Source organism: Durio zibethinus, chromosome 6, assembly GCF_047325235.1.
Source record: "Durio zibethinus cultivar Kanyao isolate XHJ-2024 chromosome 6, ASM4732523v1, whole genome shotgun sequence".
Classification (NCBI taxonomy): domain Eukaryota; kingdom Viridiplantae; phylum Streptophyta; class Magnoliopsida; order Malvales; family Malvaceae; genus Durio; species Durio zibethinus.
The window spans coordinates 30,229,711-30,255,875 of NC_143167.1; the positions used below are offsets into that span (position 1 = coordinate 30,229,711).

General features: G+C 31.3%; 4 protein-coding genes across 7 annotated transcripts; 1 reads left to right on the plus strand and 3 right to left on the minus strand.

Moving 5' to 3' along the window:
• Positions 1 to 159: 159 nt before the first annotated feature.
• On the plus strand, positions 160 to 5,110 carry LOC111284701 (small ribosomal subunit protein mS47). Its single transcript, XM_022873563.2, has 14 exons — positions 160 to 461; positions 676 to 756; positions 880 to 948; positions 1,249 to 1,312; positions 1,581 to 1,660; positions 1,769 to 1,852; positions 2,418 to 2,502; positions 2,688 to 2,773; positions 2,866 to 2,987; positions 3,120 to 3,180; positions 4,117 to 4,215; positions 4,295 to 4,396; positions 4,475 to 4,516; positions 4,687 to 5,110. The coding sequence occupies exons 1-14, from the start codon at positions 339 to 341 to the stop codon at positions 4,804 to 4,806; spliced, it is 1,218 nt and encodes a 405-aa protein (XP_022729298.1). The 5' UTR covers positions 160 to 338; the 3' UTR covers positions 4,807 to 5,110.
• Positions 5,111 to 5,292: 182 nt separating this feature from the next.
• Positions 5,293 to 11,291, minus strand: LOC111284700 (DNA-directed RNA polymerases IV and V subunit 2-like). 2 transcript variants are annotated; one of them, XM_022873561.2, is made up of 8 exons: positions 10,976 to 11,291; positions 10,268 to 10,755; positions 9,779 to 9,991; positions 8,701 to 9,584; positions 7,875 to 8,166; positions 6,560 to 7,510; positions 6,084 to 6,355; positions 5,293 to 5,924 (listed from the first exon to the last, which is right to left on the minus strand). In XM_022873561.2, the coding sequence occupies exons 2-8, from the start codon at positions 10,742 to 10,744 to the stop codon at positions 5,423 to 5,425; spliced, it is 3,591 nt and encodes a 1,196-aa protein (XP_022729296.2). In that variant the 5' UTR covers positions 10,745 to 10,755; positions 10,976 to 11,291; the 3' UTR covers positions 5,293 to 5,422. The 2 variants fall into 2 exon arrangements, with proteins under 2 accessions (XP_022729296.2, XP_022729297.1); XM_022873562.2 differs by having other exon boundaries at positions 5,293 to 5,941.
• Positions 11,292 to 14,382: 3,091 nt separating this feature from the next.
• Positions 14,383 to 17,809, minus strand: CM2 (chorismate mutase 2). Of its 3 annotated transcripts, none has more exons than XM_022876133.2 (6): positions 17,629 to 17,809; positions 17,223 to 17,455; positions 15,543 to 15,629; positions 15,303 to 15,446; positions 14,989 to 15,081; positions 14,383 to 14,782 (listed from the first exon to the last, which is right to left on the minus strand). In XM_022876133.2, exons 2-6 carry the CDS (start codon positions 17,439 to 17,441, stop codon positions 14,552 to 14,554), a joined length of 774 nt encoding a protein of 257 aa, XP_022731868.1. In that variant the 5' UTR covers positions 17,442 to 17,455; positions 17,629 to 17,809; the 3' UTR covers positions 14,383 to 14,551. The 3 variants fall into 3 exon arrangements, with proteins under 3 accessions (XP_022731868.1, XP_022731869.1, XP_022731867.2); XM_022876134.2 differs by having other exon boundaries at positions 17,558 to 17,695; XM_022876132.2 differs by lacking the exon at positions 17,629 to 17,809 and having other exon boundaries at positions 17,223 to 17,507.
• Positions 17,810 to 18,662: 853 nt separating this feature from the next.
• Positions 18,663 to 20,346, minus strand: LOC111285621 (protein POLAR LOCALIZATION DURING ASYMMETRIC DIVISION AND REDISTRIBUTION-like). Its single transcript, XM_022875150.2, has 3 exons — positions 19,908 to 20,346; positions 19,473 to 19,831; positions 18,663 to 19,226 (listed from the first exon to the last, which is right to left on the minus strand). Exons 1-3 carry the CDS (start codon positions 20,200 to 20,202, stop codon positions 18,891 to 18,893), a joined length of 990 nt encoding a protein of 329 aa, XP_022730885.1. The 5' UTR covers positions 20,203 to 20,346; the 3' UTR covers positions 18,663 to 18,890.
• Between the last annotated feature and the right edge of the window lie 5,819 nt (positions 20,347 to 26,165).

A 26,165-nucleotide genomic window follows, 5' to 3' on the forward strand; every position in this document is an offset into this window, starting at 1 on the left:
GACTAAAAAAAAAAAAATGGGAGATGACTGTAGCCGATGGAGCTAGCCATAGTTCATTGCTTTTTGGGCTTTAGAATGTCCCGTTCAATTATCAATGGAACTCATCTTAAGGTCCAGAATAAAAGCTCTGACTGAACCGAGTTCGGTTTGATTGAAGTAGTCCACAAATCGAACGGCTACGATCAATCCTTGATACAAAACTGCAAAGCACACAGAAATGCTGGATAGCTTTCAAGGGAAACACTGTAACGGAGGCGAGCGAAACTAGCAAAGGCAATAAAGCTGTTCACTGAAGGCAGAAGAGAATTGAAGAGAAAAGAAGAGAGAGGAAAGCGAAGATGCAGAGAGTGAAAGCTTTAGTGAAAGCAAGACATTCATTTCAAAGAAATGGGTTCCTCTCCCATCATAGATGTATCTCTGCTCAGCCAAACTATGCCCCATATGATGATTTCCAGGACCAGGTCTTTTGAAAATAATTATATGTTTTCTGGGATTATATTTATCTTATGTATATTATAACTTTTTGGTCATTGTTTTTTGGGGGAAGGAAACTTCCAATAATATGTTTCAAGTATGGTTTTTGTGCTTAAATTTGTTTTTTTTTTCTTGGAAAAATGGAAGACCCAAGTTCATAATTTTGTCAAAGATTGCTTATTGGTGCGTGAAATGTTTCAGGTTTTAGTGGAAGGAAGAGCTAAATCAAGAGCAGCCATTCTCAATAGACCTTCTGCTCTCAATGCACTTACCGCCTCAATGGTTTATTTTTGCTCTTTCTCTTTTCTTCTTTTTCTTTTAAATTTAAAGTCGATATTTTTAACTTCTAGTCTTCACCCATGTGGTAAAGTCGTGAAGAAATTGTAGTTATTTTTCTGTTTATAGGCAGCTCGGTTGAAGAAATTGTATGAATCATGGGAAGAGAACCCCGATATTGGTTTTGTCTTGATGAAGGTATAACATTTCATTGCATATTTAAGTTAAAACACTCAACTTACACGCACAAAGATGTAAATTTTTTCTTTTTCGAAACGGTGTTTGATATTTGATATAAATTATGTTTGGAAAGGAAAATCTCTGGAATGTTCTTTTTTGTAATAGACTTTTTAGAAAAAGAGCCTCAATGCAGCTTCTATGGTATTTTTTTTCAATTAGTTTTTTCATTTATTTTGCCAGTGGAAAGTCTACATGCCCTTGACATTTCAGATTTGATCTTCATTGGTGTCTAAGCTGTTGTATTGAATTTTTTTGAAGGGTAGCGGCAGGGCTTTCTGTTCTGGTGTTGATGCTGTTGCTCTCTATCACTTACTTAATGAAGGTTAGCCACCTATAAATGTTGCTTAGTTATTTGATATGTCAATCAAGAGCTCTTCCGTTTGAGAAAGCAATTCAAGAATGAGATGATAATTATGGTGCAGAACAACTTAGTTGCAAGCCATGTTTTATTGACACCTTAAATTATCATGTTAAACTTCTCCATGGAATTTCTTTTTGATTAAGTTACTTTATAGATTGCACAATGATGATTCTGTCTAGCATTTTATGAAGTCTGTGATTCATGTTTCAACTACTTAAACTTTTTGCAGGGAAAGTTGAAGAATGTAAAAGGTTTTTCATGACACTGTATAAGTTTGTATACCTACAAGGAACATTTCTGAAGCCGCATGTGAGGATTCTATGTTTGATTGATTGATAACCATGTGAATTACTTCTGAGTTTCTTTCTGTAACTGCAAAAAAGGCTTGTGACCATCCTGCACTGACTATATGTATAGGTGGCAATTTTGGATGGTATAACAATGGGATGTGGAGCTGGAATTTCTCTCCCAGGGATGTTTCGTTTGGTGACTGATAAAACTGTATGTCGTGCCACCCCATCGTAAAGAAATATTATATTAGATTTTGTGCATTAATTGACATTTGAGTTAATGTACCATCTTGCTTCTTATGAATGTCATACACTTTAGTTGAATTCATTTGTCATGTGAGGATTGAACTTGTCTCAAATTTAGTGAGAAATGGTTTTTTTTTTTTTTTTGTTCTTGTTGTATGAGGATTAAACTTTATCATTATTAGTAATGGCATAACAATATATCCTCTATGCATTATAAATTCTGCTTCATACTTCCAGATAAGATAGACTAAAGAAGGGAGGGTGATATCATTTGCATGAAAACATTGTTTCTGCCATTTCATGGTTCTAAGACTGGAGCAATATATGTTCAATTAGAGTGATATAAAACCATTCTGTTCTTCATGTATTTTATTCTATGAGATATACACTATGACCATTTGAATGATACAGCTTAAAATCAGGAATATGGCTGCAACAAACAGTTCTCCATCCGCCCTCCCCCCTTTTTTTTTCCCTTTCTAGTGCATGGACTTAAATAACTGTGTCTTACCTGTGCATAAAATTTTCAGGTTTTTGCTAATCCAGAGACGCAATTGGGGTTCCATCCTGATGCTGGGGCTTCATTTTATCTTTCTCGCCTACCTGGTTACTTAGGTAATAACAATTTTATTAAGTTTTTCAATGCACAGCTATATTCCTTGATATGCATGACTTATTTACTTGTTTATTTTTCTAGCCATTAAAATGTTGGAATATTTTCGTTTCTGCAAATTATTGGCCTGTATCTGGGTTTACATATTCCATTTTTTCTTAACAAGACATGTCAATTTTTCCTTCAGGGGAATGCTTAGCTCTAACAGGAGAAAAGCTTAATGGTGTCGAAATGATTGCCTGTGGCCTTGCTACCCACTATTGCCTAAATGCTGTTTGTTCCTTCTGCTCCTTATATATATAATTATTTTTGCTTTTTCTCTGTTCCTCTTTTCTCAACATATTTGAATGAACTGTCCATCATAGAGACTTGCTTGGATCGAAGAACGCCTTGGTAACTTGATGAATGATGATCCCACTGTCATAGAGTCTTCCCTTGCACAATATGGTCACCTTGTTTATCCAGATAGGACCAGTATTCTTTACAGGTAACCTTTTATTTTTTTTGGGAATTGTAGCACTTCGAAATAGTTTCTATATCTGGACTGCATAATTTTATTTGTAGAAATCATGGTTTTGATTTGATTGATTTTTCCCTTATGTTGTGATTTTTGTTTCAGGATTGACACAATTGATAAATGTTTCAGTCATGACACTGTTGAGGAAATTATTGATTCTCTGGTAAGCTTAATTCTACATATATGTTTTTGTAATTTGTGTGTATGCCTGTGCATATAGACACTTGGCTATATGAGCCATTGAATGGGGTGTGTTACTAGGTAGTTAGTTAAGATTTTTATATCTCATTATATTTTGCATAACAAAGGGGCTTCTGGCTCAGCGGTTATCTCTCAGTCTAACAGATGCATGAGAATAGAGGTTCAGTCTTTAGCAGTGGGAGCTTCATGTAAAAATGCTAAGAGTAGAGTCTGTGCTACCATTCCAAGACCTTACTTTCGCAGATCCATCTAGCCAATCACCCTTTATGTTAGTGTTAGACTGTCAATCTTAGAATGGTGGACTTGGTACTGGATGGTACCAGCTAATTATTCTTCCAGATTCATTGCCTTCTATCATCTAATTTAAGCAGTATGTACCATTTTTTTCAATAGATTTCAGCCACTCAAAGTTCTTCAAATGGCATTAACGGGCATATATTATTAAGTTTAGCAGATCCTCATAATCATCTTTTTATTCTTCTATGGTGAATTACGCGAGGCAAAAACTGCGTAGAGCCTGTTGGCACTTATCTTAACTTGATCCCTGTAGCTTGAAATTTCAATGATTGATTTCCTTGCTGGAAGGGAGAGCTGATTTACCCTCTTTACTTACTTTAACTGAAGGTTCTCCCCTTGCTTTGAATAGAAGGTAATAAATAAATAGTTATTATAGGTGTCTGGGTTGGCAGAGATTGATCTTTTTAATTTTACTTGGAAATTAATCAATTCGACAATTAAACCAATGGTTGGGAATATCAGTCTAATGCTTTCAAAATTTTTATTTGGGTCATTGCTTATGGAGATGTATTTCTCTAGTCTCTCTTTACTGAATAACCCTGTTACTCTGATACTCAATTGAGTTATAGATTCATATGGTTTTGAAAATTAATTTACTCAGGAAAATGAGGCAGCTCATGCTTATGATGATTGGTGCAAGACAGTTCTCAGAAAAATGAAAGAAGCCTCACCATTGAGCTTGCAAGTTACTCTACGATCAGTAAGTTAACAAAGTCTACAGCTGCTTTAAATTCCATTTTGACCATTAATGGCTTACTTCAGTTTCTTTGTTGCATTAGGTACGAGAAGGTAGATTTCAATCTCTTGATCAGTGTCTGGCAAGGGAATATCGGATGTCTCTTGCTGCGATCTCCAAACGGGTCTCTAATGATTTTTCTGAGGTATGGGCTGTTTTTCTTCACAAAGAGAGCATTTCTGGAATAACTGTTCTTGTGAATTTAATTAAACTGTTTCTATAGGGTGTTCGAGCTCGGTTAGTGGACAAGGATTTTGCTCCCAAGGTATTCTGTCTTTTCTGGCCCCATTATCCGTGTTATTATACATTTATACTAGTATATCATGGAAAAGCCTGCACAAAAGTGGTGGGGTTGTAATCCCAAAATCTATTTATTATATATGTATATATATTCTTACTCCTGTGATTTTGTAATTTGTATAATCAAATTTTCAGTGGGACCCTCCAAGCCTGGAAGATGTGAGTAAAGACATGGTCGAGTACTATTTCTCCCCACTTGGGGAATTGGAGCCCGAACTAGTGCTGCCAACTTCATTGAGAGAACCTTATATCTGAGAAGGATCTCTTTGTAGGGTAGGGGAACTATCAATTTTTTATGGCAGACAATTTTTGGTGTATGGATAAATAAGACCATAAGATTTTGGCGTATCAGTTTTTACAGCTACACTTTGTTGTGGGGTACACAGAGGTTAGAGATTTATTTTGTTAATGATATTTAAAGTAGATGAGATTGTGCTCCATTTTGATACATATTGTCCACTTTCGAATGACCAAGGAAAGACTAATGTCTATTATGCTATTTGAGTCTCTGTAACTTTCAAAGATTCACATGATGCCAAAAGATAGTGGAGTTGATTTAGTTACTGTTGTCAAGACTGGAATGATGAGTAAAGCATTCATTTATATATGTAAGTACTCTAATTCTTCTCTTCAACCGGAGCAGTACCCTTATCCCTCCTCCCTCCTCCCTCAATCCTTAAGGTGCACTAGGATGCAATAATTAAATACTAATTCACAAGATTAAAGATTATAGTTAAGTCAGAAAAAAAAATAATAATAAATAAAAAAACTCAGGAGTGAAATTTACATAACCATTGAAGCATATTCAAGCATTGCGCCTAAAGTTATACAAGTCCATAAAGTTTGGTCACAAAAATAATTCCATATAAACTCAACAAAGCTTGGTTTCAAATTTCAAACTAATCCCCATGCTAAATAGCTCCTGACACAATAACTTCGCACCATAAGGAACATTGACCTTGACAATATCATCAACAGACTGACAAATCATGCAATAAGGACCTCTAATCTTTCGAGCACTAAGTACTGTTCGTTCAATAACATTTGCAACATTTTTGCAAGTTTGACAAACGTGCATTTGAGAAGAATCACTCAATGTGAAAAGGCGCTCATGCAAGTTAGCCGCTGCACCATGTGCAATAAGGCAATCACGCTCCATCTCACCAAATTTGATCCCACCATAACGTTTCCTGTCAGCAACTGGCTGCCTTGTAAGTGGGTGTACAGGTCCAGTGTTTCGAAATTTCACTTTGTCTTCAGCCATGTGGATCAAACGCTGGTAGAATGTTGGACCCATAAATATGAGTGAACGAACCATCTCACCAGTTCGACCATTGTAAACTCTCTCAGTTCCCCATCTCGAAAAACCAGCTCTATGACAGATATGCGACTAAGAAGATGAGAAAGCAACCATTGAAAATAATAATTATCAAAACAAAATAACATTAAGTCCAATATTAGTAACAAGCAGTGAAAGTAAGGATAAATGCACAGTGAGCATGCAGGTCAACATGCTTAGGGAGAATCCATACTTGTGAAGCTGTTTTGTGATGGCATCTACAGAGAGAGTGGAGAAAGGGGTGGCATATTGCATTGACCCACCACAGGCAATTCCCTTTCCCAAAGCAGCCTCCAACAGTTGGCCTGGAGTCTGTCGTGAAGGAAATGCATGTGGGTTAATTACAATATCAGGAACTATTCCTTGAGTTGTGAAAGGAAAATTCTCTTGGGCTTCCAGAAAACCGAGAACACCTTTCTGACCATGCATACTGGAGAACTTGTCTCCAAGACAAGGAGGTCGAACCTGAAAAAAGATACCAAAAAAGCAACTGATGAACAACTAACACTTATCAGCAATAGATGCTATCTTGCACAACAAAATATATTAACACTACTATGTCTCTTCCATACGCACACATGATCAAGTAATTGGGTCAATAAGCTCATATATTTTCAATTATGAGCTGAAGTCAAATGTCTTTGTGATTGTAGACTTAAGTGACATTACCTGTCTCAAAGATACCACAGCAAAATTTTTCCCATCATCACTTGAAGATAGCACAACTTTCTGAACCGTGCCTCTTTCAGTGTGTTTCAGTTTTATACTATGATCAGCTCCAGATCCAGCGCACCTCCCAATGACAATGTCACCACTCTGCAGGTTAGCACCAACATAAGGAAAACCATCATCATCAAGGCTGTCCACTCGTCCAATCTTACTTTCTATTTTTCCAAAATTTACAATATCTTCAGACTTTCTCCTCTTGTCCGGAATTTCCTTGTTATCAACTTCTGCTTTGTAACTTCTTACGTGTTCAGTGCGGAACATTCCACGCTCTAAAGAGGCTCGGTTCATTACCAAGGAATCCTCTTGGTTGTACCCAAGATGAACATTTACAGCTACAATAGCATTCTGGCCATTGTATAATTCTGGTTTTGGTATTATTCCACTCCGACCTAAAGGATATCCTGGTTTTCCAAGACAATCAGATGTCATTGTACGAAAAAGAGGCATTTGGGGATAATATAATTGGTGTGACAAAGTATCGACTCTGATGTTGGGGTTTGTTGTAGAAAATCCAATAGCCTGTTGAGAATGCTTCTGTGCCTGGTAGAGGACTCTCCTTGCATGATCATGATTTGCAAATGGAATGATCCCACAGCTTAAACCCAAAAGAAATGACATGTCAAGCTCACAATGTGTATACTTAACAGGTTGCTTCCCCTCAACTTCAGTTAAGAGGTACTTTATACCCCATGCCGTTCGACAGTCCTCTTCTTCTTCAGCTCCAACAAGCTCAACTATCCCTTTGTCTAGAAGAGACTGGAAAGTGTAATTTTCCCCCTTAGATGCTTTTATTTTGATTAGATTCTCAACAACTAAAAGTGGACGCAGAATCCTCCCAGCATCAGAAAAGATGCGCACTTCTCCTTTATGTTCATCTCTTTTGATTTCCACCTACAAGATAAAAGATTATTGCCAAAAAGGATGAGAGCAATAATAATCAACAACAGAAAAAAATTTGCAGAACCACTCTGCAAGAACTAAACTTAGGGGACTTCTATGTAATTTTACATTTTAGACAGGAAAAAGATGCTTAGCCTAGGAAAAGGAAAACAGCAAAATCTGAGTTTTCTAGAAGAGTTTTCTAGAACAGCTGATTAAAAATTGTGCTTATCTCTCCTGACACATATTAACAGAAACAATTTTTAGTTTCAAAGTTCTATCTGTTGTCCTTGAAAAATACAAAAAAAGATATGGCTAGCTTTTTAAAACTGAAGAAGTTCAAAATCTATGCGGTGTAAGGAATGAAATGGGGCACCTGCTGTGGCAATTTTTTTGCACGTCGCTTTCTTCTAACCTCAGCAACAAATGAAAGGGAATCTTCACAAACCCCAATCCATTCCCCATTCAGAAATACCTTATCTTTGCCATCAAGTGAACTAGAAGTATCATTAACCACTTCCTCCATTCCAGAATCAAACAACTTGTCAACTATGGATTCCACTATGTTTGTACTCACAAGTGCTGTGGTGGCCAGATTTTTCACAAGCCCACAATTTTCACCATCTGGAGTAGAGAGGAAGCAAACTTTTCCCCAATGAGAAGGATGTCTGCATTACAAAATATCAAAATCGAACCATATTATAGCTGACAAACATCTCAATAGATTTAAACTCAAAATTCATAAAGAATCAAATGCTCAGAACCTAAAGTATTAATTCCACATTTCAAACCCTAAGATACAAACACTAAGGATAACAGATTCTACAGGAAAAAAGACCACAACAACACACAAAACTACAGATAAAATCATAGAAACATTAAACTACTTCATCTTCGTTGTCATTTGTTACGAAAGATTGTAGCATTTATTTACAGATGAATAATCTGACAGTTCTGATGTGAAAATAATGACTTCCAGATCAAATATGAGAAGTTATATACAGTTCACAAGGATTCATGTCCATGTAATTGCATAAATAAAAGTAAGCTAAACATCAGAAGCAAAACTCATTTTATTGATCTCACAAAGTTCTGAATAAAAGCTAACTAGAATAGATTCACAACAGATCCCTATAAAGCGCAACAAATATCGAAATTTTGCAACAAAGGGTTACTAGAAAAAATGGTCTGACATAACTTACGGGTATCTCGCATCTCCAACCTTCCCAGTGTACTGAACCTGCTGGCGTGTTTTCCTCAAATCAACCATTGTCTGCAACGGATTTGCTCGTCCAAGATTCGCCACTACACCCGAAATCCTTTCCATCCTTTTGAAAGGATGTGACCATGCTCCAGTAGAAAATGCTCTTGAAAGCCCATTTGTAACTATGGAACCCTCAAGATAGTGCTCAATTGGACGAACGGTTCGATCTGCATAAAGATCTCTCTGCAGAGTCTTTGCCATACGCCTCCTTGCATGTGCAATGTGAACTTTCAGTTCACGCTCAAGCAGCTCACCAGCCAACTCTAACCTCTTGTTCCTAAAATCATCTCTATTGTCACATTTTCTCCGACCAGTGTATGCTTGTAAAAGACACTTTACTATGTACCCCAGGAAGCGAGCTTTTTGCCTAAGGCCACAGAGAGTGGGAAATAGATACAGGCTAAGGCACTCTTGAGCGCCTTCTTCGGGCGGAAATCTGGTATCTTTGAGTAATCTGTCTACATGGTTAAGAGCATTCCTTCCTTCACGAAAATTATTACATTTCCAATCAGCATTACGAATTGAAGCAAACAGTATGTTTGATATACTGGAATCATTGCTTCCAAAGTCAATCAGATTTATAACTTCTTTGTCAGATGGTACACCAAGGGCAAAAAACAAAACCCATACAGGGATCTCAATTGACAAGAAATAAACAGTCAGGACTTTCTCTCCCCCCTTAATATATTCAACTTTAGAATTCTCCACTAGTCTAATAATTAATCTGTTTCTCTTCACCTCTGACCTGTAAGCAATTGTCCAACCCTGAATGTTTGAAATCCAGAGTCTCTTCAGAGAAATTTGCTCTTGCGCAATGAATATCTACAATAAACATTGCATATGTATCATCTACATTTTTGCATAAAACAATAATGAAAGAGTATTTGGCTCTATAGATAAAGTGCTTAGCACATTCAGGTCCTATTCAGCAATTATGAAGTATGGATGCTAAATAACATGTCAACTGACAGAATAAAAAATGGAATAATAGTACAGATTAAAAATGTCAGACTTGCCTTCTCTGCACCCTTGATCAGAAAATAGCCTCCATGATCATAATCACAATCAGCCTTTTCAGCTTCATTCATCCAACACAGGTTAGACCTCACCATCACAGGGATCCTCCCAATTATAATATCCCTGTTATCTCGATACACAATTTCCTCTTCAACGATTTCTTCTCTTCCAGTTTTAAACTTGTCACTCTTAACACTTTTAGCTGTATATACCTGATACATTACCAGGAAACAAATGATACCATATTTTAATTAACATATTTTTAGGGAAAAAGAGAGGGAAGGGGACATTTGAATAATGAATAGGATTCAAGCTATCATATAAGAAATGGAGGTATTAAGTTATACTGCATATAATATTTAGATTCCAGAGTCTTACACTCAGTTAACAGAACATTTATTGTGTCAATAATTATCAAACCAAACATCAATAAGAATGCCTGACACTGATATCAATGGACGTTTAAACAGTCAGTAATATTTACTCACCTGAAGGTCAACATTAAGCATCATCCTAGCTGAATATGTCATATTCTGAAGGCGTGCATGCCTAGGAAGCATGTTGAGCTCATTGCCTCCAGAAACAGCCCAAAAGGTTGGCCTCCCAACAGTAACCTTCCCAAACCTCACTCTAGCATGACGCCAGTCGCCTTCCCCCTTCTTCGACGGGTCATACCCAGAATGAATAAGGAACTCCCCGAAAGAATCGAAGGTCTTCTGGAGACCATTTTCTATGAAATCATTGTAGGAGTTGATCTGATGGCTAATGAGACCGTACTGGTCGAAGAAAGACACAGCCGCTTTTCTACAGAAACTCTTCAGAGACTCTTCTCCCAACTGTTGCACACTGATCAACTCATCAAATATATCATCAACTTCATCTAAATCCATATCAGTTCCATTTGAAAGCTTTTCACCTTTACTACTCATTCCTATGTTTCCCTTACTATCTGGCGACGCCCCCATTGTACCAAAATCTAGAAACAACGGAAAATAAAGTTAAACCCCATTGACTTTAAGGTTTACACAAGCATAAACAGCTTCAAAAATCAACCCAAAAAAAAAAAGACAAACTTTTTAAGGATTCAACAAAAAAGGGTTCTGAACAGCGAAGACAAAAAGTTCAAAAAAAAAAGAAGAATAATAATACAACTTTAGCATCATAAATAAGCGACAGAGGAAATAAGAATGACTTACATTGAAAGTTTTTTGAGTGGATTGAGAGAAATTAAGAACAAGAACCCTAAACCCCTAAATCTTCTCTGTTCTTATCAGTAAAATCAGTGATTTCTACGGTTTTTACAGTCTCTAAACTGCAATGTGCGTCAAATTTTACAGGGCTTTCTCACTATTTCAGGCTCAAAAGATTGAACTTTGAGTTTTGGAGAGTGCTTTTTTTTTTATGGGAGGGGGGGAGGGCGGGGAAGGGAGACGAAAGGACAACACTGAAGTCTGAACACCGATGGAACAATTTTAATTTCCGTAAATGGCCTTGAGTACTCTCATAGTTCTCTCCATCGAAATTCAAGGGTATCATTATAAATCCTGCAGAAGATGGTAGGACACGGTACGAGGGAGTCGCGAAAAGACGCATGTGTCCTTCAGGCTTTGGGACTTTGGTGATAAAAAGATATTTTAATTTTGCTGGAGTAAATAAAAGAATATATGAGTTTTTTCTCGATCTATTATGCTTTGAAATTTTATTTCCTTAAATACAGTACTTTTAAACTTTATTTTTAAACAAAAATATTTTAACTTACTCAATTTCACGTCAATATTTTTTTATGTGAACTAATTTTAAATTTGTGACGCATAATTATGTAATTATATACAAATCAAATTATAATATAATTAATAAATTTTATAAAAATATAAAAATTTTAGTATAAAACAAGTAAGAAAAATTAAATTTTTGTAGATATATATTAATAAAAATGTTTTGTATCTTATTTCATATAATGATATTTAAACAAAATCGAATAATAATTCATTCCAAACAGCTGAAATTTACTTTACTTAAAATCAATCTATTATATAAATTTTTTTTTTACTTTTTTATGGGCAATATTTCAACATTCTTTATTTGTTTAAGGTTTTTTTTTTTAATTTTGTTAATGTATATTTTATATTTTTATCAAAACTTAAAAATTTAAATATATAAAACTAATTATAAAATTTCGTAAACTATAAAATTATTGCTATATAAAATAAGAGGAGGGATCAATTTGTATAGTATAAAATATTTTTAGTTTTAAATTTTTTTTATTATTGATTTATATAAATTTAATAGATGAGATTAAATCAATTTTTTATATTTATTTGTTTCTCTTATCTCTTATATTTATTAAAATTAAAAGTTAAAAAATTACGTATAATTTTTTTAATTTTATATTATATAAATTGATCTCTCATTAAAAAAAATTATTAAAAATCTTGTGTACGGCTCATAATCTTTCGTAATCATGACTTATGATCTTTCAAAATTATTTCCATATTTTAGGTGATCAATGAATATTGTAATTGTCTAAAATCATGCTATTAAGAAATTTTTATGCCTGTTTCCAAATACTTGAATTATGAATTTAATGCAATAAAATCAATAATTAAATAAAAAATATTTAATCATATATTTCTTATTCTAAATTATGGAGAAAAATTAAGCAGATTTTTTTTGTTTTATATATTTTTAATTTTATATGAGGTACATATAATTATATTATTGCATTAATTATTACTTTTTGAAATTAATTTTATTTTATTTTATTTTATTTAATAATCATTTTTATTTATAAGTTTTTAAGAGGAATTAAGCAAAGCAGTTATAATGAGTTACTACTTGTTTATGTAACATGTTTTTTGTTTTGAAAATTCTAGGCTTTCACAATGCGAAATTTTTAAGCAAAGATTATATATCTTATATATTATATAAAAGTTAGAATTTTTGGCAAAAATAAAAAAATTTCAATGTAAATAGCCTATATTATTTACATGTTAACAATCCTAAAAAATATTTATGTCTACTGCATTTAATTATTTTGATTTAATTTCATATAAATTTTATTTGTTTAAAAGATTTATTTTGACTAAATTAAAAATATTTATTATTATATAAAAATAAAATATTCTTAAATTTTATAAATATATATTATAAATCAACTATCTTAAACCATTTTCAAAAAATTTAATTTTTAATTTTAAACATCAAACATGAACACTATAAATAAAAAAATATACTTTGAAAACATTGACTATTTAATAACTGTAATTTTATTGTTTAATTAAAAAATTGAATGCATTTATTAATCTAATTGAATATATAAACCAATATATATAAAGCTAGAAATTCAAACTTTAAATAAAAAAATTAATTAATTGCAAACATTTTTTTTATATATAATTTAATAAAAACTACTAATTGAAAATAAAGCAATTAATTTTCTCTTTAATGAACCTTTTTAAAACTTATTGACATTGCCATCTATATGCTTTTTGAATTTAAATTTAAAAACCGAATTTGCCAACACATCTAATATATAAACGTTTTATTTAATTATCTTCAATGGAAAATTCAAATCTTAAAATTAAATTATATAGAAAGAAAATTATTTAATTTTTAAATTTTTAAAATTGAATACTAAATTAATTCAAAATATATCTTTCATTGTCTATCAAAACTCATTAATTACTATCATTAAATTCTATATTACTTTCTCTCTTGTTCAATATTAGAAATATTAACTTTAAAATTTTTTTCCTTTTCAACTTTAGTTTATTTGTTTTTTGCCAAAAATATAGACAATCCACGTAAGACTATTTTCTTTTTGCCAAAAGTTTTTATTTTTATATATTTATTTGGATTTTTAAGTTTTGTAAAATTATTTTAATTAATTAAGTTTCAAGAAATATTATATTTCTTTTAAATTTTAAATTTATACGTTGTAGTTATGTCAGAAGTTAAAAGTATAAAAAATGCTTTATATATAATTGTATTTCAAATTTTAGAGAATATTTTATTTTTATTTTTTCCAACAACCTATACATTGTGCTTAGAAATGTAAATTTAAAAGAAAATATCTGGATTTTAAAATTAATAGAAAATGTATGATAAAGCACACATAAATACAAAACATTATTTTTTAAAATTTAAAAATTCATTGGATGTTTATTTAATAATGAGTTTGAAATATTTATACATATTTATAAATTTGAAATTCACTTTTTCATATCTTTCAAATTAAATTAATAATCATATTGACTTTTATTAATTTATGCATATCATGTATTTTTATTTTTATAATTTATATAGCAAATAAAATCAAAATTAATTTTCTTAAATTTACTTTTCCTAGCGTAATAATAATATTTTTTATTAAACAATCACTTCTTCTAAAATAAGTTATTTTAATTTTTTACAAATTTTTTGAACAAAAAACATTAAAAAATTAGATTTCTTCATACTATTTAATTTTCAGCTATGACTATAAATAACCAATTCAGAGCTGATACTTTTGAACCAAAGGGTCAAAATATGAAAGATGATCGCAACTTTTTTATACAAATCAAATCCTAATTTGGAAAAGTAAAACAAAAAAAAAAATTGCAGATAGGATTTAAACTTTTTAAATGCTATATTTTAAAAATAATTATATAAATAAACTAAATTAAGCATTCAGCTCAAAGTCATAATTTTGATAATAATTCAGAATAGTAATAATAATCTGGAAGCAGTTTTTACGCATAAATGATCTTGTTTGTACTGATATGGCTAAGGTTTCAGTCAAGGCGATGTAGTAGATACTCCACTTCAACTTCCTTTGTTAGGGGAATTACCCAATCTCCATAGAGGCGGGAAACAATAGCTGGATCCAACTTATACTTTCCCTTGTTGCCATCATCACCAAGCTGAACATCCCGCCCAAATGTCACTGCCTTCTTTGCCACCCTCTTCTTTACCGCTTCTTCCACATTCGCAAAGGTCAATAAACCTATCAGAGTATCTCTATCCTGAAATAGCCACAACATTATTCCAAGCAATCTCAACCATATATGGAACTCAAAACGATATTCAAGTCAATAGGATAGTACTAAGTGTACGGTTTCCGTGCATTATTGGGAGCATAATGACTACCAAAAGCCAGAAGGTCTAAACAAGCCGCACAAACATATTCCAGGATGGTCTAGTTTACCATTAGACAATGAAATTAAAGTACCTGAGCACGAATTGCTGGCTCGTAGTCCTTCCTTTCATCTCTGAATTTAACTTCAGCAACGAGTTTTCCATAATGTATTCTTCTAGAGAGGGCCTGGTGGGAATAGCAACATAACATATTTTAGAGTCACTGCTAGAAGAGATCTTCTAACTTCGTCCTAAAAGGGTACACTCAGAGTGGTGTGATGAGGACTTAAAACACTATTCGGAAGGGCACCATAATGCCATTGCACAAAAACAGAAATCCCTTTGTAAGAAGCTTCTAGTTCTAACTTCATATCACACAGATAAGAAGACGTTACAAGAGATTCTTACCTGCAAACACTCGAGATCACGAGCAGCTGTTGATGCATAGTTTCCATCATCACCCGGAGTGACAAACAATGGAAGCAATTTGTTGAAATACATATCCCATATCATCTTATTTATGTTAACAAACATGGCTGCAGGATGTAAAACCTGCGGTTTTGGGGAATTAGTTCAAAATATAATTGAATCTGTTTCCAGTTTTGGGAAAATTGAGAAGAGAGACACACTTACTAACTTGGATTATACCTTAGGATACTTGTGATGTGGCACCAGAGAGGGTGGTAGATTATCTGGGAAGAACGGATGTTCCTCAGGATTCTCATATCTCCCAGCCTGTAACACATTCAAATATAGGTTGCATTCCGCTCAAGGTCAAAGTACATGAACTAATAGAACAAGTCAAGCCAAACAAATCTTGTCAATTGCTACTTCATTGCCATGGTTTCCACCAAATTCACAGTTTTCATTCTTAAATGAGAATAATGTCAACATATTCCAAACATGAAACAACTTTATGTAGATAGCAGGACTAACTAGAACAAACCAACTAAATAGTAAATACCGTAATAAGGTTCAGCAATAGGTTTTATTCCTTGATATTTATCAGGATTCAAATCCTGGATAAATGGTTCAAGTAACTGCTATTTGTTGGTGTGGCAGATCTTGACATTTTATTTTAAAAGAACCAACTAAAATTATTATTATTATTTTTTTGCTATGTTACTCATACTCGAAAGTGAATATCAGATATGCTATGTGTTCAATACAATATGCCTCATTTTCGAAGTTTTGTTTCATATTTAGACTGTCCAACCTTTACATCTACATTTATCGTATATATGCAAAACATAAGTACTTTAAGAAAAATGAAGAATCTAACAATTAACATAATTCATTTGAGATTTTATTAAACTAAAAAAAAAAAAATCATAAAGAAGTGCAATCAGGTAAAAAGAATGTCAATACACTTACACTTTTGATACTTGGTTGAAAACTTAATTTTTTTAAAATTTACACGAATATAACTTAATATCTATGATTTTGAAGAATTTGTGAATAATAAATAATGGCATAATAAATAAACAAATAATAACATGATTTTAATCCGTGTTAAATTATAATATAAAATTAAAATAAAGATAAAAAAAAATTAACAAATAATAAATTTAATGTGAGAGACAGTTAAATTTTAATTTAATTTTTATATATAATAATTATAATATATAATATTTAATATTTAATATATATTAAAGAGTTGAAAATACTTGGAGCAATTGCCCTTAAACACCTGCTCAAATAAAGAACCATGCCAAATTTTAAGTCTCAAATGTCTAAATCGATTATTGATAAGCATGCAATTGCCTTTCTTTTAATTGTTGTCTTATGCTAGCTTAATTTATCAAGTGAATCACCGTGGGCACTCTCAGCTCTAAATCTTAAACTTCAAACTTTTTTCTACTAGACGCTTGGACCCTAACCTTCTGATTGAGTCCCTAGTCTTCTATGGTGCTTTTTAACTCCTCATTTGATTGTCAGCAATTGATTTGATGTTTTCCCTCTATTGGGGGCATTTAGGTGGCTATAGACTATGGCTTGAAGGCACCAATGTAAATTCTTTCCATATTTCTAGAAAAAAAAAATGCTTTTCCTCTAATGGAGTGAAATGTGTGAAGCCTGAAGAGTATTTACTAGTATTATATTAGTAATAACTTAATAATTTAATAACATTAACAGCAAAAATGACAAGAAGTTGCATATATGCTGTCTAAAAACAAACTTAACAAATCAAATTCTGACGTGTTGGTTCCCTAATTAATAAACAAAACAACCCATTTGTAATTTACTTGCTCACGAAGATTAAAATAGTAAGAAAAAAAAAAGAACAAACATTTTTGAGATAATTGTGAAATGAAGGAAAGAGTTTACCTTGGCTTGAATGGCCTCTGTTTCTTTGACAATGAATTCAACCAAAGAGCCGCAGGATCCGGGAATAGAAGTGTAAGATGGGTCGTATGTTGGAGAATTTAAAGGAAACTTGGCTCTCTCTATAAGACTGAAAACAATGGTGTCTTCTTGCCTGATCAATGAATCTCTTACTAGGTCTAGCGTCAATCCATCGCTAACATTGGACTCTGCTTTTGCCATTTCGTGTTTAAAAACTGATGATGTCAAACAGAAAAGAATTAGCATCATTACCAGAAGCATATCCATGTTTAGTCAAAGACAAAATAAAAAAAATAAAAAGAGAGAGAAACAACAACCCTAGTTGGAGGATTCAAGATTTAGGGAAAATGACAACATTTATGATAAAAAGTAAACGAAAGAGTAATACGTCGACAAAATGATTTTTCTCTTTTTTGCTTCTTAATTTGCCGGAAGAGCGACGACTTTCCTTCTCAAAATTTTGTGGTTCTCACCAATACCAACCAACTATTTCTCCCAAGATCAGGAGTAAATGGAGGCCTTGACAAAAGAACAGGCAAAAAGGTTGGTGTGTAATGCGCAAGGGGACTACTTTCTTTGCGTTCAAACTACTACTTTATCAGCTTTAAACGTACAGTTAAATTAGATAGTGACGGCTCGGGCGTGGCGTGATCGCACGTTATGTTCGTACCCTGTCTTATCTTGTTTGTCCGATTTCTTTTTCGAATCAAACAAGGAAACGGAAAACGTGATGGTTAGTTGGCCTTCTGTTCTATCGTTGCAGGAATACGAATCCGAAGCTCCGGGACAACAGTCTTCATTACGGTTGTCAAAATTCTCAGTTTTCACAATATTCCTCCTTTCAAATGGCCCTCGAGATTTCAAAAGCTCCTAGCATGAAAAGTTATTAAATTAAACTTTAATTACAATATTACAATAAATACGATTTTAATGAGATTTATCTCAATTAAACCCTCAAAAAATTTTGAGATAACATTAATGACTATAGAACAGTTTCTTCTCCACAAGGGGAATTTCCGTTTTTAATCCCGACAATAAAGCGATCGTCGCTTAATGGGCCGCAAACTTCGAACTGGGCTTTGCTTTTTGGTCTAGAAGAGGTTGCGGGCTTGGACAATTTGCTTAGTCTTCGGGTAAATTGTGGAAGATTCTAAATGGAGACGTCCAACTTCCAAGCTAAAATTATTTAACCTCAGAACTACTACTTTGTAAGGATCTTTGGTGTTTGTTTAATGAATGCCTTATTTCACCCCAAAAAAAAAATTGTTGGGACTCTTCGTTTCTGTGACCAAAGTTGAATCTAAGGTAGCCTTAAATTTGAAAAAAAAATTAATAAAACATCAATTCTAAATGAAGCATCTCATAGCTAATATACATGTAATAATAATGATAAAACGAAACCAGTTTTATGCAAGCCATCCATTGACAAACTATATCCCTTCAACCTGTGTATTAGTTTCATTCAAGTTTTCCTACTTCTCATTACACTTGCAAACTAATCAACTAAATATATCAAACAATGCAAATGCTCTAAGCAAAAAAAACAAAGACTACTAATACAAAGGGAAGAACACCAACAACTGCACCGGACACATGATGATTTGAGCTACATACGACTCTCACAAGTACTATAGTAAGTATGAATTTTTCTCACCCTATGGGGTGAGGATGTTGTCCATGCTGGAGATTAAGTCTTGAAGGTTCTTCAACATGCCTCGACATGAGGCGCGCAGTGTCTTTCCACCAAGAAATCTCTCTTTCCTTTTCAAGAAGCTCTTGCCTTGCACTTTCCAAAGCAGCTTCTAATTCTCTTATCTGTTGTTCCTGCCTTGTTTCCACCAATTCACGCAACTTTCTCTCGAGTTCATGTGGAGGAACCCCAGAATGCGAGTCCCAACAGTCTTTTTCTTCACCATCAATTGTAGGGTCAATAACTTCTCCATAGCTTTTACTGTAGCTTCTCACTGAAGTGTTAACAGTACCCTCCTATAGTTGCAAACAATACCATTTAAAATCTCCGGGAAAATTTTCATTTTGTTAGCACTATACTTATAAAAAAACAAAGTTACAAATGACTAAACTTTAGCATATCAAATTCTAACATAAATGTTCTATATAAACTACTAATACTATTACTTATTGTACCTTTACTTTGAAAAGAAACACCCAAATGTTAACTATGAATTCAAATTAGACATGCAAAATTAACAATTCCCAAGTTTTATTTTGTACCTCTATGGTTTCATGAGGTGGGTTTGTAGACAATTTGCCTGAATCCAAATGGTGCTGTAAACGTTCTAACTCAACTTCAAGTTCTGCTTCAAGTCTATCCATTCCCACCAAACAATCGTCTTTATTTGATCTCAGATTGCTGTTAAAACCCAAACCTTCCTCAACCCCATCGTTTGATTCAAGCTTCTTAGCAACTAGTAAATCATTATTTCGGAGTTCCTGTTTAACATTTTGAAGAACACTCTCCATTTGGATTCTCAATTCCGTCATTTTCTGAAGTTCATTTTTACACTCGGCAACCAGTTGGACCAAACAGCACCCTATTCCCACATTGAAATTAGATTCCCTCCTACATCTTTCTGATAAAAAAATAAAGCATTAGAATTTGCAATTTCAAAAAACAAATTATAAACAATAGGAAACAAAAAATTTCACCTGATGGTGACGAATCAGGAGCGTCGGATACATCAGGTGGTGCCGCTTCACCGTCTTCTTTTTTTCTCTCACCGATAATTCTCTGCATCTTGCAACGTTTAAGGCCGGAGAACAAGCGAGCAGCAATCCGACAGAGCGTGGAGCAGTTTAATCCTCTGCAGCCGTCCATCAGAACAAGGCTTTGTTCTTCGTGGTCTTGAAGTAAAAGCACGTCGGCGATGCTCAAAGGGAAGGAATGGGAAGATTTGGATTTACAGAAAGGAGAGAAGAAGAGGTGCTTAAAGACTGCCCGCATCGGGATTGAGATATATTTCTCGGCTGCGGAGCGGATAGATTCAAACAGAGGAGAAATGAGAGAGTGACAGAGAAGAAATTAAATGAGATTATGAGGCAAAGTACAGAGTTAGAGAGGGAGCGTTTTGATTTTCAATTGTGGGGAAATTTTTAATTTTGGGCTTTTTCTTTTTGCTGTGGGTGTATTTAACACTTTCCATAAATGCCGTACCTGCAGTAAATGACTGCCGCTTTATTGGGATTTAGTTTAAATATATTAAATATAAAAAAATAATAATACAATAATATTAAAAATAAAATATTTATATTTATGAAAAAATTATTTATTTTGAGCCTTCTCTTTAGAGTTAATTTTAAAAATATATCTGATGATTAAGACTCAAATAAAAATATTACGTGATTTAAAATGTGATATTTAAAATTTTTTATTAAAATTTTTATTTATTTATTTTTTTTTAAATTTTTTAAAAATTTTCTTTGTATGAATACATACTTTTCTTTAAAAATTTATGTTCTCTCTTTAAAACAAAACTAATTCTCTCCAAACCCATATCAATCTACAAACAATAACTTAAAATCACTAAAATCTCCATACCACCACTACCATTAAGTCAATTATGATAAATAAACATTGCCTATATTCCCACGTTCGAGTCTCGTCGGCACCTAATAGTGCTTAAAGTCCAAGTCTTCCTTCAAAGATCTTACAACTTGAAATGCTTCTCATCTTATATCATTTGCTTTGTAAGGTTTGTCGATGGCCCTATTTGGACAACTAATGCTGCTTTCATCGTTAATATTATTGTCAACGCTCCCTTTATAGATGCTTGTCTTCCTACCCATTTAAACACTTTCACCAAACTTTCGACACTGCTTACACATTCACTAACTTCTTTATTGGTGAAACTTTGTTTGGTTTCAGTATAAAACGTCCCAATGCACATGCCATTTGAAAGATTAAGACAAATGCTTGGTTTAATTTTTTCATATTCTAGTGAACCATTTAAATTAAAGCTCATATGATCATCAATGTGATATTTGATGGAAGATTTGCTTTCCACTATCAAAATATGTTTCTATCTATAAATAAAAATCTCATTCTTTCATACCGATTCAAATTTCCTCTTACTATAATTAATACAATGTTCTACCATAATAGGTAATTCTTCAAGCTACATGTTGTCATAGGTTGTTTTGTATGAATGCTTTTGATAGCTTATAAAACCATTAAAATGCCAAATAATCCCTACGCCATGATTAAGAGTAGTTACTTGAGATGTAGAATAATACCCTTCATTTCTATATTATTTGAGAAATGGAGTTTGAAAAGGCCTAGGAGTTCTAGATGTTGAAGGAGGATCATTGTTGCTTGTAGTAGAATCATGATTTTGACTATTTGATGAAGAAAGTTAAAAGATGAAAATTGGTAGTGATGTGAATTTGTAATGGTGGTGACGGTGGTGTAGAAATTTTAGTGATTTGAAGGTTGTTATTTGTAGATTGATTTGAGTTTAAAGAGATAATTGGCTTGATTTTAGATATAGAAAATGAATGTTTAGAGAGAGAATATGAATTTAGATAAAAAAATAAATAAAAAAGTAACGATGATGTAGAGATTTTAGTGATTTGAAGGTTGTTATTTGTAGATTGATTTGAGTTTAAAGAGATAATTGGCTTGATTTTAGATATAGAAAATGAATGTTTAGAGAGAGAATATGAATTTAGATAAAAAAATAAATAAAAAAGTAACGATTTTAGGTTAAAAAAATAATAAAACAAATTATAAGGTAATTAAGTATTATTAAAGGAGGATTATTGTTGCTTGTAGTATAACTGTGATTTTGACTTTTTGATGAAGAAAGTTAAAAGATGAAGATTGGTAGTGATGTGAATTTGTAATGGTGGTGGTGGTGGTGGTGGTGGTGTGAGATTTTGGTGATTTGAAGGTTGTTAGTTATAGATTGATTTGGATTTAAAGAGATAATTGGCTTGGTTTTAGAGAAAGAAAATGAATGTTTAGAGAGAGAGTATAAATTTAAATGAAAAATAAATAAAAAACAAAAAAAGTAACGATTTTAGGTTAAAAAATAATAAAATAAATTATTAGATGTTAAGTGTTATGATATATTTATGAAATTTTATCATTTTCTTTTTGCTGTGGTGTATTTAACACTTTCTACAAAATGCCATACTAACATTCCAATTTTGCATTTGCGGCAAATGATAGTAGTTTTAATGGGATTTAGTTTAAGTATATTAAATTATAAAAAAATAACAATATAATAATATTAAATATTAAAATTTTTATATTCAATTATAATTATTAAAAATTTTACAAGTATTTTTTACGGAATTTTATATTTTAAAAACGTTATACAATAATTTTGTTATGAATGCTTTTGAATATATTTTTTTCAAAATACAAAATTAAATTATTCTTTTTTATTCGATTATGTAAACTAATATTCAAAATATTTATTATTAAAAATACTCTCTTAATAATCAATAATAATCTTAACAATAAATAAATTAAATCGATAAAAATTTTTATACTTCATTTAAAATGCACATAATTTCAAAAAAAAATTTTATCTCGTAAGGACTAAGGACTTGAGTCCCCACTAAGCCTCATAAGCCTCTAGCCTCGGTAATTAGGCAGCTTTGACTGGGCTGCAATTCTTTGGGGTTTGATTTTTCTTAGATCCGAGTCATATTTAAGTCTCAATTAGCATATCTTTTTAGTCATGGTCAAGTTTGGATTTGGATTTTTTTTTATGCATGTTGGAATCATTATTTATTTATTTATTTTTATTGTTCGAGTTTGATTTTTTTTTTATCAAATTGGATTCAAATTCATTGTCACCTATAATTAATTTTAGGAGTATTTTTGTCTTTTCTTGATAATAATAAAGCATTTTAAAGAAATGTTTTTTTTTTAATGCTATGAATAAATGATAATGTAAATGGTAGGAAGAACATAGGAGCAGGCATGGGGTAGTGGCACTAGAAAGAATAAATTAGTAGTATATAGAATAAGAAAATCCAAAAAAAAAAAAGGAGGAAAATGTGACCCAGCAGTTGGTCCTGATTTTATTTGATGGTATGTGTTTTTATTTGTTTAGAAGTATAATAGAAAGGGGCATCTGACATGTTTTTGCATTTTTGTTGGTGTTATTAGTTTCATGTCTCAATTTTTTTTGTTTCTTTGAGGCATGATTAATTATTGTCATATTTAAAGTATTTGATAATCTTCTAATATTACTGATGAAGTTTCCAAAATTTTCACATACTATGCATGAGATATTTTTCTTTTAAAATTGTGTGTTGTAACGAAATTAAATACAAAAAATACTCTTTCCAAGTTTGATATTACTATAAAAATTTTTATAATAATTTATCACTTATAAATATAAACTTTATATAAAATATTAATAAACTTATATAATTAATTAATTAAGTATACTATAATTATTATAAGCAATGTCATCCCAATTACGCAAGAGAAAGAAAAATGGCATGAACAAAGCTTGTAAAGAAGACTAAAGATTGTGGTTCCGGGTGGAAGGCTGATGCGTGAACAATGCTCAAAAGTAGTTTGTAAATTTGTAAGAGAAGAGAATGCTTAAAATTCAACCTGAATGCACGTGCAGTTTTCTTGCAATGCAATGGCGAAATAATTGGTCTGTTGTTTGTGGACAGTGGCTTTTAGTATAATTGTAATTCTGGGATTATCAATTTTGAAACTTTACTTCTTTCAAGAATTGTGTAATCATAAACCGTATGGAACTTGCTCTTTTTAAAAGCCCTCTTGTTTTGATTTTGACAACAACATAGTTTCCTTTCAAAAAAAGTTTATGTCTGGCCGCTTATATCGCTACTATTCGGTGATTTGTGAGGTTTGAACTATAACAGAGTTTTTGCTTGATTGATTTTATAAATTAATTTTTACAATATATTTTTATATTTATCTGTAAAAAAAAAATTGATTAAGAGAAAAATAAACTTTTTTTTAATTTATCAAAAGAAAAATATAGTTTTTAGAAAAAACTATCTTAAGTAAGTTTATTTGCCAAGTTCACAAGTTTGGTTAGACTTTAGCTAAATTTATAACATATTTTTGTAATTCTAAATTTAAATTAATTTGACTCAAAATATTTTTTGTTATTTAATATTGAGATTGTGACAAAAAGTAACTTTTAATATAAAAACCATTTTAATTTTAAATTTTTTGAAATTATAACTTTCAAATGCAAGTTATTTGTATTAGTATTAAGTGGATGGAGAATTTTTCTAATATATTAAAATTATGAAAAATAATTATGAATATTGAATTCTACTTCTTAAAAAAATTATTGACTATTGAATTCAATACAAATATATTATTATAAATAATAAGTTTAATTTCATGAATGATCACATATTAAGTATGGTAATTGAATTTTAAAATTTTTAATGTTATGTTTAAATAATAAATATATTAATTAATATAATACTTAACTTTAATGAAATTAATTTTAAATGATGATAAGTGATAAATAAATAATTCTTTAGATATCACATTAATTAATAAATTTATAATTTAATATTATATTAAAAATGTTTAAATTTTAAATATAAAAATAAATATGTTATTTTAATTTAAAATTTATTTATGACATTAACCTTAATTGATATTCGTTTGCAAAATTCCATTAGAGGACAAAAAATGAAGCAATAAAGCAGGCACCTTTCTTTGGGCTTTGATTCCAAAAAAAAAAAAAAGATAAAGGATGGGTCCGACCGAACCTTAATTTAATAAGTCTGGTCTGGTGGAACCAATAAAGTGGTGTCGGGCCCCTTTTTCCCACGCGTTGCGCCTAGCCGCCTTCTTCCTTGTCTGTTGTCCTAAAATACTATGAAAATTCGAAAAGCGAAGTTTTCCCTCTTTTCTCAATAATTGTAATGGATGGTTTACATTTTTTTTAACATTAAACAAAGTCTTTCCTTTTTTTTTTTTTTTGAAAGGAGCGTGAATCACTCAAACTTGAAGTGGATATAGATTAAAATTTAAATCTCAAATGCTTACATGAAAAAAAATTTGTTAATAGGTGTGTGAATTTGAGAATTATCATTTAAAATTAACATTTTTTTCAATAATCACTTAGTTAAAAAAATTTAACAAATCTTTTTACAACATAGTTTCATAACATAAATGATTTAAAATATATTATAAAAATTTTTATTTCACATAAATTTCATAAAATATCTAACATATGTCAAAATTTAGATATTTATAATTCTTTATCATATATTTTTATTTTGATTTATCTTGATATTTATATTATTATCTATTAAAAGAATTCCTTAAATCTTATACACATAATATTTACTATTTTTTTGATGAGCTTTAGCTGTGAGGAAATATGAGTAACCCTTTATACGTTACAGCTATTATTTTTTTAGGGTTTAATAGGCTTTAGGATACAAGGAAATGCAATTTTATTTTATGGGTTGGATTTTATTTGAGAGAGTTTATTATTGTATAGATTTTGTTTACATGACAATTGTTTATTTTTTAGGATTAATGGGTTTTTGGGTGTGAAGAAATGGAAATTATTTTTTGAGTTAGATTTTATTTAAGATATTTTATTTTTGTATATGATTTTGTTTTATTTGATATATATAACAAAATTATAATATTAACTTTTAATCTCTCTCTAAATTGTAATATTTTTATATATGTATAATTTTGAATTTTTTTATTTATACATAACTACAAATATAATGTATTTAAATATTTTTAATTTTATTTTTATAATACATTTTAAAAAAATGATTGACCCCGACCAACCCGAGGGGAGCTGGGTTACAACATTGTTATAATTGATGAATGTTTGTTCAGGTTTTTCGGTAACATAAAATTTTTTTTCTTTATTTTATAGATAAAAAAAATTATCATTTATTCAAAAAATATGATTTAATTAA